Below are 13868 nucleotides of genomic sequence, written 5' to 3'. Positions count from 1 at the left end.
GACCCCCTGCACAGACCCCAGCCATGTTAAAGCAGGGAGCAGGTTCTATAAGCTGTATTATCTGAACCAGCAGATACCCACTGGAGGCATCTCCTGTTTCTCTGCCCAGAGGTGGACAAGGAAGGGGAAAGCAAGTGAGGGGCCATTACCCGGGGGTCGTTGATGCCTGTAATTCTCTCCTCAGGCCGGTCTAACACCAGGAAGGCTGCCAGGTTGGCAGTGTATGAAGCCACGATGATCATAGCAAAGCCAGCCCACACCATGCCAAGAATACGTGCAGAGAAACTCCGGGGAGCACCTGGAGAGAGAGAGGAGAGATCAGGCTGGCAGTACAAGGGCTTGACTTGGTCATTAAAGCCACATCCAACCCATGTGGGACTGGCAGCAGCTGGAGATGTGCCTCATCTATCTGCTCTGCTGACAGCCACGTTCCTGTGCTGCTGGAACCAAGGAAAGCCCATGCATCCCTCTGGGGTGTGATCTGTCTCCCCTGAGCAGATGGGTAACCCTGGGCAAGACAGGCAGCCCAAGAAGGACCCATTTCCCATCACTGATTGGGAGGGGTGGCAGGATGGTGCCACAAGAGAGCCACGCTGGCATCACCAGATGTCCCCCCAGCCCACGCCAGGGAAGGCTCAGGGAAGGAGGACAATACCCATTTGCTGAACTGTCCCTTGAGGGCATCAGCCCTGCCACAAAGAGGAGACAGTGGGAGAGGACAGGGGTGTCTCTCCCAGCCCAGTGTCCTCCCTGGCTCAGGGCCAAGACCACAGGGCAGAGCGGATCTGATGTGTGCTGCAACACACCTTCTCCAATGCCAGAGTTCAGCAGGACTCCCCAGGAGAACCACATGGCCGAGGAGAGGGTCAAGGCATCTTCCTCCTCTTCCTCACTGTTGACTTTGAACCGGCCAAAAGGGCTGGAAAACAAGACAGAGAGCTCTTCTCATATCCCCTCTCCTGGTTCCCAGGCCTTTCTACTGTGTCCCAAGTGTCCTGATGCAGCCCTACATCACTCATCCCTTCAGACTGGGCATGTGCCCCAAACAGCTCTTCACTCACTCCTCATGTCCCATTGCCCCACATGTCCTCTCTGCTGATCTGCAATCCCATTCATCTCACACTGGTACTGGTCCCATCACACTGCTCTCTGGGCCAGATTGTCTGATCCTGGACAGCTCAGGCTTCTCCCATTGCAGCACGAGAGCTCAATGCAGATTAACTGCAAGAGCCTCTGGGCAGAGGCTAATGGGGGGACAGGCTTCCTGCTCTGCAGAGGAGCTGCCTTGGGGTCAAGGAAGGGTACTGTCTCAGAGCCCAGCAGATGATGGTCCTCTTGGTCAGGCATCAGCATGGCACCTGGCCTGGCTGGCACGTTCCCACATATCAGGGTGCTGGGTACCCCACACATCCATATCTCTCAGCTTAGCAGGAGCTAGACTGGCCAGGAGCCTCAGCTCAGGATGGATGGGGAAGATGAAGTGGGTTTAGCTCCTGCAAGAGCCTCCCAAAGGGCTGCAGGGCTGTGCCTGAGCAAGATGCTGCAGGGACCCAGGGGACAGTTCCCAGGAGCACCTCCCTGTCCCCTCCAGCCCTTGGGTGACCCAAAGAGCATTCACCTGAATCGGTCCAAGAGGTACAACATCACCGCCACCACGTGCACAGAGAGCCCTACCAGCAGCCAAAGTGTGCTCTGGAAAGGCTGCATGAACGAGTCCAAGGTGCTGCGGGGGATTTCCTAGGACAGAGGAGAGAGGTGAACAGCGCTGGCACCCATCATACCTGCACCTTGCCCACCTGGATGGACTCAAAGGGCCCCTGCCCTGCTCTGAGCACCTCCTGCTTTGCTACACAGGGAGGTTCAGGGTGCCCAAGTCAGGATCCAGCATTAGAGTGAGCAGTGCAGAGCCTGGTGTCCTGCAGCAGAGGCTGGGATTCCCCACTGCCCTGGGGTGGGCAGGGGCCAGCAGCTGGGAAGCTCAGCATGGTGCAGACATGTGCCATGTCTGCGAAATGGGTAGCAAGGGACACCTCCCCTGTCCACAGAACATCCCAGCCCAGCCCATACCTTCTTCACAAGGATGGTGAGGCCCTGGTACTTGAAGGGCTTGGAGAACTCAATGTACTGTGCCCGCTCATTGTTGATGGTTAAGGGAGCTACAATCATGTCTGCCTGGCCGCTCAGCAGCTCCCCCATCATCCCATTCCACTCCTTCTTGTTGCTGTTGTTGACCTGCCAGAGAAGCAGTGCAGGGTCACCCCACTGCCCTGAGACCTGCCCCCTACCAGGCAGGACCCCCACACATGTGGCAGGCACCCTGCACTGCTCTCCCACCCCACCCCTGCTCCCGAGGAGGACCCAGGGGCATTTCAACATGGGCAAAGAGGTACCAGGAGTCACCCAAACTCACCCGCTCTTGGGTACCAAATTTACCATCAGCCACCAGGTGAACCTCATAGGTGAAGTTCATCACCCCTGCCAGGCGGATGAGCAGGTCGATGCAGAAGCCATAGCAGCACAGTGCAACAGTGGGGCGGCCTGTGGGGAGGAGAAAATGGGGGGGTGAGTGGGGACAGCCTTTGTTGTCAGGCTGTGGTCAGTAAGAGCAGCCACCTGTGTGGGTCTGGTTTCATAGGAGATGTAATCATATTACTTGGACTTGGCCATTCACCTGGAGCACTCCTTCCCACTGCCTCCAACACCCGTGGGTGTAAGGGAGCACAAGGGTGGGAAGAAGGTGACCTGGGGAAAAGGGGTCTCATTCATTTGTCCCCGTGTCTCAGAGGTAGTTGGTGTTACTGACCCACTGCAGGGGATGGAGGGGGCTCAGTGCTAACATGAACCCATCACTGAACACAGCCCAGGACACAGTTCGGGGCTGTGGTAGGGTGCAGGAAAGCACGGTGGTGCCAAGGGGATGTGCTTTCAGCTGGCATTGCCAAGCAGCTCACACCCCCTCCAGCTGCACACCCCTAATTCTGAAGTCTGCTCTCAAAATAACATGTTTTGGAAGTGGTGGTGTAAGTACCAGTGTAGCAGGGGGTGATGTGCCTTGGGGTTCTTGATTCTGCTTGAGATCAAGGCAAAGAGAATTGGAAGATATCAGGAGAGGGAAACATGGGATGAAATCCCCCAAAACAGCCCTGGTGCCCACCCAGGAGAGAGACAGAGGAAGGCCATCTTTTGGGGTCAAAATCCTGAAGCCCAGTGACGTGTTACTGCAAAGCATTGTTATGGGGCTGAGCTGTTGTCACCACTGGACTGAGTTACCTGGGATGGTCTCATTGGGTCCAGTGCAAAAGACCTTTTTCACAGGATCTCCATTGATGGTGAATTCCTCCCTGCACGTCCCATCTGCTTGTGTGGGCTTCACATACACAAAGGGCTCTTGGTGGATTGTCACAATCTGTGAGGCAGAGGACAAATACCCACTTGTCTCTGTTCCCCTCCAGGTCTGTCCCCCTGGGTGGGGAGCTGAGTTGCCCCCTCCATGCAAGCCTGGCCAGAATGTCCCACCCAGCATGAGACCGCTCAGCCCAGCAGCAGGACCTGGCATGGGAACATTTACTTTCCCTGCACCCAAGATGAGGAACAGCCACACCAGCATCCTCAGCCCTATGCCTTTCCCACCCCTCTCCCTAAGTACAGGCATATGAGAGCCACTGCATAGCCAGGATTAGTGCCCAGAACGGTGCCCTAGACATCATCATACTGCCCTGAGCTCACACACATCTTTCAGTCCCACCCTGGACCTTTTCAGTGAAGCAGCATCCCAAAGCATCTGCACCATCTCTGCAGGAGTAAGGGCTGCTGGAAGCGTGTGACTGCCCTTGCCTGGGCAGTAGACAGATGAACAGTCACTACTGGTAAGACTGGTCTGCCCGGGATCCTGTCACTAAAGTGGCTGCTGCAATACACTTAAGGGAAGGGCAAGAGAAACAAGGCAAGAGTGGAGGGACCTTCTCTCAGTGTCACTTCCAACTTCTGGCCATCATCTCTTCAGGGGTTTCCTAAGCCCTACCTTGCAGCCACCAGCCCACCCACCCTCCACTACCTTGTTTGAGTTCCTTTCAAACTTGTCCCCTTCTCCCCTCTGCACCTGCAGCAACAGGCTCCAGGGCTGAGCTCTGCCTTGGCCAAAGGAGCCCTTCCTTGTGTTTCCTGTAAACCTGTACTGGGTGCCCTCTGGCTGCCAAGCCATGAGAAGCGGTGAACACCTCCCACCATCCTTGTCTCACACGTCCCCTTTCCAGCTGTCTTTCCAACCCAAAGGATTCCTGCCACCCTATCTAATTTGTCTCCAACTGAAGTTGTGCTCTAGCTCTGAACAGCTTCCAGTACCTCCTCGAAGTCATCCTGCTCTATCCTCTCTGAGATGGTAGAGGCATCAGTGGAAGTGGGAGGTGAATAAAGTCACATGCTTTCCTGCAGAGACCTGCCACCCCTACTGCCATGTGCTGTTACCTTCAGTTTGGTTGACATCTGATAGCCTTGAGGTTTCTCCGTTTCTCCCCCTGGCCAGATAATCTTCCGGTCGTTGGTCAAGACCTGTGATTAATCCCAGAGGAAGAAGACAGCCATGAGGCCACAGCAGACACCCCAGTGCACACAGCCCCCCCACCCACCCTGTCCAGCCCTGTACGTACATGGCTGCCGTTGTAAATCCCAACCTGGACCAGTTTCCGATTCTGCAGGTTCATGATGCTGTAGTTGGCAAACTTCCTGTCCCCATCCTCATTGAATTCCACCCGGCCCGTGACACCCTCTGAGTACTTGGAGGACATCAACACCCTATGGAGAGAAGCACAGCAGGGCCACCCTAGAAAACCAGCTGTGGCCATTGGGATGTCTCAGGGGTCAGAAAAGCAAATGCTTTCTCTCAGTTGCTTGCTGTGTCTGATACACCCATTACAGTATAGTCAGGCTACCTATTACACTGTGGTCAGGCTGCCTACAACCTGTTCATAGCCCTGTGGTCATCTGCTGCTGATGGATGAAGTTGTCCTGGGGACTGATGTCACCCACATGTTGTACCTCCATATCTGCTGTCGTTCTCTCCTGTTTTCCACCAGATCAGTCCCATTCCCTTAAGGAATCGTCTGTCCCACAGCACCCAAGGACACCTTCTTCTGGGGGTCCCTTGAGAGCTATGTCCTGTGCTTCTGTCTGGCTCCAGCCCATCACAGACTGCCTGGGTGATGCCCCAGGTACACACATAAAGCATCAATGGGAAAACCAGCCCATTAAACCCTGGAAAGATGATAGTGTGAGTATGGGAGTATTGCCTGGGCCACCTGTGTTGTATTGTAGAGCACAACATCAAATAGCACATGCCAAAAACTCTTACTTCAGAGGATGTTGGAAATGTTTTAGAACAAGCTCCAGGCTCTTCAGGTCCCATGCTCAACAGAACCCAGATCTACAGAAAGTGCATCCCACAGACACCATGACCATGACTGCAGAGAGCAAGCCCTGGCACAGCATCCCACTGCCCAAAGCAACACCCTGGTGCCAGGTTGGGTGCTGCACGTGGAGCCATGCTGCAAAGGGGATTGCTGCCTCACTGAGGCCCAGCCTGCAGAAGGGGGTCCTGTGGCTCCAGCATCTGCAGTGACCCCATGCAGCCCCAAGACTAGGTTCTGGGGAGCACATGCAGCGTCTGCTGATCACACTGCCCAGGGCAGCGAGGTCCAACACACACATGCTCTGATCTGCTGAGAGCCCACCACTCAGAACCACAGCACCAGCCTTTGCTGCAGTAGAGAGCAGCCTGCCCCATGCATGGGGAACTCTCGCCCCTGACCCATGCTGCAGCCCTGAAACACCCAGCAGGAGATGTGTTCAGAGCACTGAGCTGTGATTTGACAGCCCTGACTTGGCAGAAAACCCCCTTTCTCCCCTCTTCCCCCTGGGCTGGAGGTGATCATCCCTCCATGGTCCCCAAATCTCTTCCTCTTGGAGCCATTCCCTACCCATTTTGATCCCAGCTGTCTGAGCACTGCCCAGGAGAGCATGGCTTAGCATGGACCAGTTGGTGCCAGGCACCAGGATGATATCTAAACCACCTGGAAAAACTGTGGGCCAGTGCCTGTGGCCTGTGTTCTGGAGAGAGGTATCCTTCATGTCCGAACCATGCAGAAGAGTCCAAGCAGTCCTGTGCACATGCCCCAAAGTTTTAGTGACAGATAGTCTGAACAAAGCTAGCAAGTTGCCTTCCTACACCTTGTCCACATGCTCCCACCTTCTCCAGCTCTCCCCCAGCAGGTCCTCTGCTTCCTCCAGCAGGACCCTTTCACAAATACCTTTTGAAAAGGGGTCCTGTCTTCCAGATGTTGGTGTTGCCCACACAGCCCCGTGGCGGGTCAGTGATGTTCTCCTTCTCAAACAAGTCGTGCACGGCCTGGGCCACCACTGCGACAGCGTCGCTGATGTGGGCTGACTCGTTCTTCCCGTTGATGAGCTGCAAACCGATCACTCCTGCCACGAGCAGAGGGGAGGAGACAGGTCAGCAAGGCACACCAATTACTCTGGCCTTACTCCAGACTCACACATGGGGCTTGGAGACCAGCAAGCACATGGTTATGGGGCTGAGGGCCCCTCAGATACAGCTGGGGCACTGTCCGAGCTTCAGGCAGGGGTAGGCAGGGCAAGCGCCTGCAGCAGCGCAGGGCTGGCACCATCCTGCCTGCTGGATGGTGGCTGGGGACAGCTATGGAGACTGCTGACACCCCACGCTCCATCCCCATTGCCCAAGGCTCTCCCCCAGGTGATGGGTGTCTTACAGAGCCCTGGTGAGTTGGGTTTGGGGTCTGGCAGAGGGGCCGAAGCTGCCGTCTTGCCCATGTGGGCAAAAGGAGAGGAGAGCAACACGTGGGACCCTCCACTCACTTGGGACCACCACAGCATCACGTTCCCCGAGCCCAAGGGGTCCCCAGGAGGGCAGGTGACACTCATCCCAGCTCCAAGCAGGCTCCTCCGAGCCCAGCTGGCAGCGGGACGGGCGCCGCGGGTGGGTGCCTACCATCCGGGGCGTAGCGCAAGGCATTGCCCGAGATCTCCCGCTCCCCCACCAGCCACACGTAGCCGGAGCCCGTCATATTGAGCATGGCTGCTGATCTGTAGACCGTGGCTGCATCATCCTCACTGCAACGAGAAGAAGGGAACGGCAATGTGGCTCCAGAGGCTGGATGGCCCCTTTTCTCCCATCACTGGATCCCAAAGCGGGGCAGCACCAGGCAAAACATCCCCAGGCAGCCCTGCTCTGATAAGTGGTTCTCCTTAGCAATGGCTAATTCCTTGGTGTAGCAGGAACCTTTCCTCAGCTTCATCTAATGCCACAGCACCCAGCACCACTAAGCATCTGCAAATTTGACCCGTGCCTTATGCTCACCACCTGTAGGCATGGGGGCAGGAAGACTCCCCTTCTTCACAGGAGAATCAGGAGGTACCATCAGTAACTACTGCTGCTTCTCTGGCTGCTAATACTTTGCAGGACAGACAGACATCTCAACCATGCTCATGGTCTCAAGCTCCCTGGCCAGCAGCATGCACAACACAGCATCTACCACCTGGCTGGGGCATGGGGCTTTATGTGGGTTTGGCATCCCCCAAACCTGCACTGACTCCAGCACTGGGCAGCATTGCAAAGGGGACAGTGAGTAAACCAGGGAGGTGAGGGAAAGGGGTGGCTCTGCCTTACCTGGCAGAAAGGATGATGACACGAGCCTCCAGCTCCTTAGCCTCCAGCAGCAACGATGTCACGTTTTTGGTTCCAGGGTCAAACTGAAGCACTTTCTCAGCCTGTGATTAGTGTGAGCAAAGCTGGTTAGTGTGGGAGCCCCAGGACTGCTTGTGAGAGCCATGCTATCTAGAAAAGGGTCAAGAAAATTCATTAAACTGCACAAAAGCCTGCTACATACAGTTGGTTATAGCTACTTTTTTTTTTCTTTTTTTTCATTTCTTTTCTTTCTTTTCTTTCTTTCCTTCCTTCCTTTCTCTTTAAGGTTTTGGCTTTTTGGTTTTTTTGCACTGTGCATGCAAACGGAAGTCAATCAAGACCCAAAAAGAGGCGTGCATTGTACAGGAAAGAGAAAAAGGCTTTGAAATGCAATTGAAAACTCAAACGAGTGTTGTTTTTCAAAAACATGGGAAATGAAAAAAAAAACCATATTGCACAGGGTTAACCTTTGGGAGTCAAAGTGAGCAACTTACACCAAGGAACCGTTTCCTTTGGGGAGGAATGGGGGGGTTGGTTCAACTTTTCAAAAAAAAAAACCAACAAAAAAAACTTGCAAGTTAATTACTGGTTCACATGCATGTTTCAAAAAGAAATCCTTCCAGGGTCAGCTGGCTAGGTTTCCATTCTCAAGTCCAAACCAAACTATCTCAACATAAAAACGTGCTACCAAGAAACATAGTCATGGATCTTTTTTTTTTTAGTATTTATTTTTCTTTCTTTTCTTTTCTTTTTTTTTTTTCTCTTTCTCTTTTTTTTATTTTTCTTTTATTTTTTATTTTTCTGGTGGCTGTGGCTATTTTTCATTTGCTAGTTAGGTTGGTGGGCGGCGTGCATTTCCATGCATATATACCTTGGGTCCTCGCTTGTTGTCATAGGAAAGTTGGTCGAGGTTTTCATAGTTCCTTTTTTTACTCTGATGAATAATGTGCACAGAGAAAATATGTAGACACAGAAGAATATTATAAACAGTTGAAAATGACGTGTAGTAAAGCAATCCAACATCCACCTCCTCCTCCACTGTTTGCTAAAGGGTCTCTATAACGCTGGAGCTCGCAAAAGCCACTATCAGGAGAGAGGGCCTCAGCTCTGGCGGGAGCGTCACGGTGCAAAGCCGTACCGTAGGCCAGAGCAGGCCCGAGTGTCACAGCTGTTGCGATGCAGTTGCGTTTCCCTTCTGGGACTGGGGAAATTCTTCAGCAAGAAATTTTTATCTCAAACTCAAGAAACAATCTAGGCATCTCTAAGGGCCTAAGTGGTGGGGTTTCCATGGAATTACTGTGGAAGTAAAGGACAAAATGTTGTGTACGGAAAGTGCTGGATAAATGCAAACTGTTACAGTTAAGAGTATCAGCATTATTACCGTCACTATCAGCATTACAATCCTGTTCACCCTAGGAGAGTTCACAGCAAGTGAGGTGTCTCAGCTGGACTTCTCACCTCCTGCAAGGAGGGAGCAGCTTTTTGGAGCTCTGTTGCCGTCCAGAAGAGAAAGAAAAAAAAGCTTTCTACATCCCTTGTTGGCTCAAAGCGTGGCGATATGAAGCAATGGTGATCATGGGATGGCATTGCAGCTTTTACCTGGTGCGTAGGGAGGGCTGAGGGCACCTCGGGTCTCCACAGCTCATGGGTGGCCCTGGGAGGTGCAGCTGCTGGAGACCGTGGTGCCCATAACCTGGCTAGTGGGGTTGACTGCTTGGTGGTCTCCGTGCTGCTGGCCATGGTGTGGACTAGGGGTGGGTGGCTCAGGGCGCACTGACCCTGCAGACAACAGGCCCGGTCAGAGAGCCGGCTGCTCCCCTTCTTTCCTGCCCGAGTCACTTCTGCTGCCCTGCCCCAGAGGATGAGGGGCACGAAACCTGCTCCTGGAGGTTTCCTCTGCTCCAGGCAGTGTGTGCCAGGGCTGACAACTGCTGCTCTCAGAAGCCTTGGCCCTGCAGCAGCACGCACAGAGCCCCGCGGCCTTCCTGGGAGCAGCCCCTGTGGTCAGGCCAAGAACATCAGCCTGCCAGCGTCTGCAGGATAGTGCTTGGCAGGTTGTGGTGGGACATGGGTGGACCTCTTCTTCTTGACCCCGTCCCACCCTAGCTGGGCATCCCTTGTGTCTGTGTATGGGGTAAAGGACACGGCTCTATTCTCATCTTCATCTTGCTGTGTCTTTTGGCAACGGAAACTGATCCCTGACAGGAGCCCAACACTTTGCAGCCCCAGGTTGTTCCTTCAGCAGCCAGGTTTTAGCTCTGCATCTCACTTTCCAAACTAAATGGCTTGCCTCTTCCTGAGCACTCAGACCAGTCTTTGGCAGGATATTTTGCCAGGTTTCCTTTCCATGCAGCTGTGTGATCCTTCCTTTCTTCTCCCTGAACACAGCCTGACAGGGTTTCATTGCTCAAAGAAGTTGGGTCCTTGCAAGGAACAGTATCTGAGGAGGAAATATCTGTTTGGTACCCAGGTTTGCCTTCACTTCTGATGACATCCATGGCAAGGATCTCTGTAACAGCTTCTTAGACTCTGTTCAGATTGCAGTGAGACCTGGAGCAACAACTGCCTCCAAGGAGAGCATTGCTGCAGCAGGACAGAGCGAATATTGTCCAGTGATGAGATATTGGCCACTTTTCCTCGGGGGTTGTCAATTTAGCCAGAAGCTCAGTCACCCATCTTGCAGCCTCCAGCCACGAATCACCTTGTGTGCCTTGGATGTTCTGGCACCTTGACCCCAGCTGGTCAGTAAAGTGAAGCAAAGCGAAGCAGAGTCTTGGATGCAGCAAAGCTGGACCTGATGGCATGTCACACCTCTGCCTCTCCTTGTCTCCCCATCCTATTGCCAGAACTTAGCAGGTAATGTCTCCTCTCCCATGGGTCCCTGCTCCCCAGCCTGTGTTGCACATGGGGACCCACAGATTCAAAATTCACTTTCCACCATGTCCTCCAGCATTCACTCAGAAAGGCAGCACTTTGATGAGCACCGCTGTTCCAGGGAAAGGCAGACAGCACACCAAGGACCTGCCACCTTTGACTTGGGCAAACTCTGACTTTCACAGCATCTGGCACTCCCTCCTGAACCCAGGCAGCGCTGATGCAGTGATGGCCTGCCCAGATGGATGAGCAGAGCTGTCCTAGGATAAAGCAGGAGCTCCAGGCTGATGTATTACAGGCAGACCTAAGTCAAGGCAGGTACGTGGGGTGCACCAGGACTGGTCAGCCTGGCCCGAGTGCTGGGCTCCAAACACCTGCCTGAAGTGTGAGCCCAGGCAATGGGGCTTGAGGGACACCCAGGGCCACTGCAGGCTCCAGGGGACACGCTATGTTCAGATCCAAGAGCTCAGGTGGGCAGGTGAGTCTCTGACCCATAGCAGATCCTCCAGGCTTTGATCTAATCCTTGAAGAGGTTGAGGGCAGGTCTCCTGACTGCTCCCTCCTCAAGGCTGTCCTTGAGGAGGTTGGGGAGGGGTCCAGGGTACTACTTTACGGTATGAAGAGAGTCAGCACACCAGTGATTAGAAGAGCAATCAGAAGAGACTGAAGTAGATAGGAAAGCCCCCCAGGGGTATCTACCACCTTCAATTCCAGTTAGACCTGTCAGTTTGACCAGCAAGCTCCTCAAAGGAAAAAGAACCAAGATGGGGATGGCACACTCCCCAGGCAAGACAAGGTGACCTGCTGTGACAGAGTGCATGCCCCGGCTTGGAGGATGGCCAGGACATTTCCAGTAGCCCAGTAGCTGCCAGAAGACACCAAGGCATGTTGTAGATGCAGTGTAAATGTCGGGCAGCCCTGAGGACAGACCCTCCCTCCTCCATCTTTCAAGCCCTGGATCTCAAAGGCCTTTCCCATAGGATGGGCAGGCTGAAGAAGAAGACGACCCTGTGCTGGGAGCATTGCATGGAGCAAGCAGGGAGTGGAAGTGGAGGCAGCAAAAGGGGATGCACAGGAGCTGCAGGAAAATAGGAAGTGGAAGTCAGAAGATGCAAGGGAAGGGAGGACAGGCTGACAGTGGGAACAACCTTCCCACAGATCTCCTTGGGTAAGGCACACTGTACTGGGCAGAGGCTTTGGGGAGAAATACTGACCTGCTGTCAGCCAGCAAGAAGCTGCCTTTGGAAACAGGAGGATCCCACCGTGGCTGTTGGCACATCAATGTCTCATGACAACCCAAGATGCAGCAGGGATGAAATGCCTCAGGAACCACCACCAAAAACAGAAGCCTGTTGATCAGTATTGTGCCAGCCCACACCCTTCCTCCAGTGGCTTGACAAGAGGTGATGAAGAGCAGTGTCAGGCTGCCAGGTCCAAGCACAAGAATTGTCTACAGCCAGATCTCCTCAACAGCCCACTGCTGAATGTCCAGTGGCTGCTGGTGGGGCTGGAGAAGAGCAGATTGTGATCCTTGCCCATGACCGAGGAAGGACCAGCCAGGAACAGGTGCCTGCCCTGATGCTGCTGGAGCCTTGGGGGTGGGCTTGGATACTGTCCACCTAAAGACCTCACCCTGCCCCAGGCAAGAGGATGTGCTGGGACTTGTAGAAGTTGCTTCCTTCCCTTCCAGACAGTTGCCTGCCTTTGAACGACTGCTGTCGAACAGCTCCCTGGGTTCTCCTTCCCTGCTTGCTTTGAACGCTTGCTTGGTCCTGTTACTCAATGGCAGCAGGCCTGTGGTAGTCCTCTTGAGCTTCTGTCAGGCTTGGGGGGCCACCCCCAAATCCCTCCCTGCTCCTCTGCAAGGCTCTGAGTGCAGGTGCAGTGCACCTCCTCGATAAAGCTGCTCCCACCAGCCGCAACCGCCCTCTCGAAACAGCATGGGGTGTCAGGAAAGCAGCGTTTGGCATGTGCTTCAATGGAGATGGGAACGGGGTGGGGGGGGTCAGCCTGCAGCTGCAGAGCTGACAGCTTTATAGAGAGGGTGCATTACACCTCCATACATCAACGCCCCTCCTAAGCCACTAAGGTGAGCTCCGGTTAAGCCAATTCAGAAGCTACTTTTCGGGGATGGTTTGGCATTGCTGGGTCTGCCTGGCCCCCTGGGTGGCTGCAATGGGGCAGGTGCTTCCCTAAGCTGAGCGACTGGTCCTCTCCTTAGGTGGGAATCTTGGGACGAGGCATTTGCAGAGCTCCAGGTTATCCTTCCCTTCATTTTGTAGTCGATTTACATGTAGGAGATTTTGACCATGGCAAAGCAAGTGAAATGAATAAAGTACAAAGTTCTGTCAGGTACTAGTCAGACACTGTTGATGCTTTAAGCATGTTAGCCATGTTACAATGGAAAGAAAAGGTGTTTTACATACAGAAATCTACATACATACAACAGCCCGAGACTTCTAGATTTGTTGTTGTTGCTTAAACAAAGCTACAAGACAATGTTCAGGAACTGACCTTGGATTCTCTCTCCTCCAAGAGGGTCTCCAGCTTCTTTTGTGCAGCACGACCTTCGTGGTCGTCGCTGACTATCAGAATGACGTGATTCCAGTTGAAGACTCTCATCATCTCAAACCAGACGTTGGCCTGGTGAGAGTATGGTGGGACCGTGCGTAAAAAGGACAGGTGGATGCTCTGCAAGGGAGAACAAGAGCTCAGCACAGGCTGGTTGGGGTGCATTGCTGGGACTGGGCAGTTTGCAGGGACTGGGCTGGGACTGCAGGGCCAAAGCAGCAATTTTTGGTAGACACCCTGGGCTGCACCCTCTGGGACTCGCACCCCTTTCTTTTGGCTGGGAAGAAGGGCTGGCTGTGATTTTGGACCTGGCCATCGTTAATCTGGTGCATGGGAGAGAGGGGTTTTTGCTTTAGAAAAGCCTACCCAACAAAGTTCAGTGCAAATACAGCCTTTCCTCTGGACTTCTGAAAACCTTAGAGCAATGGACATCAAAAAGTGAACTAATCCCCTTCAGAGAGCGACAAGGAGCAGCTGCAGGAACCTGCAGGTATAGAGGAGTTATTTGGCATGAGAGGAGATCAGAAAAGCAGTTTTACACACAGCATTTGGCTGTTTCTAGGTCAGCCTGTTCCACGGCAGCGCTGGGCTCATGCCCCAGCTAACCTATCTGATCTGGTTAAAGACATCGTTATGGTTGGATGATTGAGCAATAGCAATTCCAGCCTAATTAAGGACAGCACTCTCAGGAGAGCAATTGGACCAA

General features: G+C 53.6%; 1 protein-coding gene across 4 annotated transcripts in view; it reads right to left on the bottom strand.

The window, feature by feature from the left end:
- Positions 1–13868, bottom strand: part of GRIN1 (glutamate ionotropic receptor NMDA type subunit 1) — a gene marked incomplete at both ends in the record, with an annotated part of 37959 nt that overhangs the window by 13548 nt on the left and 10543 nt on the right. For 2 of the 4 annotated variants that reach the window (XM_084272664.1, XM_084272665.1), the window contains 13 exons: positions 150–298; positions 807–919; positions 1619–1737; positions 2068–2232; positions 2411–2538; positions 3271–3406; positions 4465–4548; positions 4647–4791; positions 6303–6477; positions 7022–7143; positions 7700–7800; positions 8589–8651; positions 13106–13282. In XM_084272664.1, coding sequence (XP_084128790.1) covers positions 150–298; positions 807–919; positions 1619–1737; positions 2068–2232; positions 2411–2538; positions 3271–3406; positions 4465–4548; positions 4647–4791; positions 6303–6477; positions 7022–7143; positions 7700–7800; positions 8589–8651; positions 13106–13282 — 1677 coding nt within the window. The remainder of the gene's footprint in view (positions 1–149; positions 299–806; positions 920–1618; positions 1738–2067; positions 2233–2410; positions 2539–3270; positions 3407–4464; positions 4549–4646; positions 4792–6302; positions 6478–7021; positions 7144–7699; positions 7801–8588; positions 8652–13105; positions 13283–13868) is intronic. The other 2 variants (XM_084272666.1, XM_084272663.1) reach the window with 1 other exon arrangement.

Source organism: Gallinula chloropus (genome assembly GCF_964237585.1).
Source record: "Gallinula chloropus genome assembly, chromosome: 18".
NCBI lineage: Eukaryota > Metazoa > Chordata > Aves > Gruiformes > Rallidae > Gallinula > Gallinula chloropus.
The sequence above is the reverse complement of the archived record's forward strand: the minus strand, read 5'-3'. Positions and strand labels throughout refer to the sequence as shown.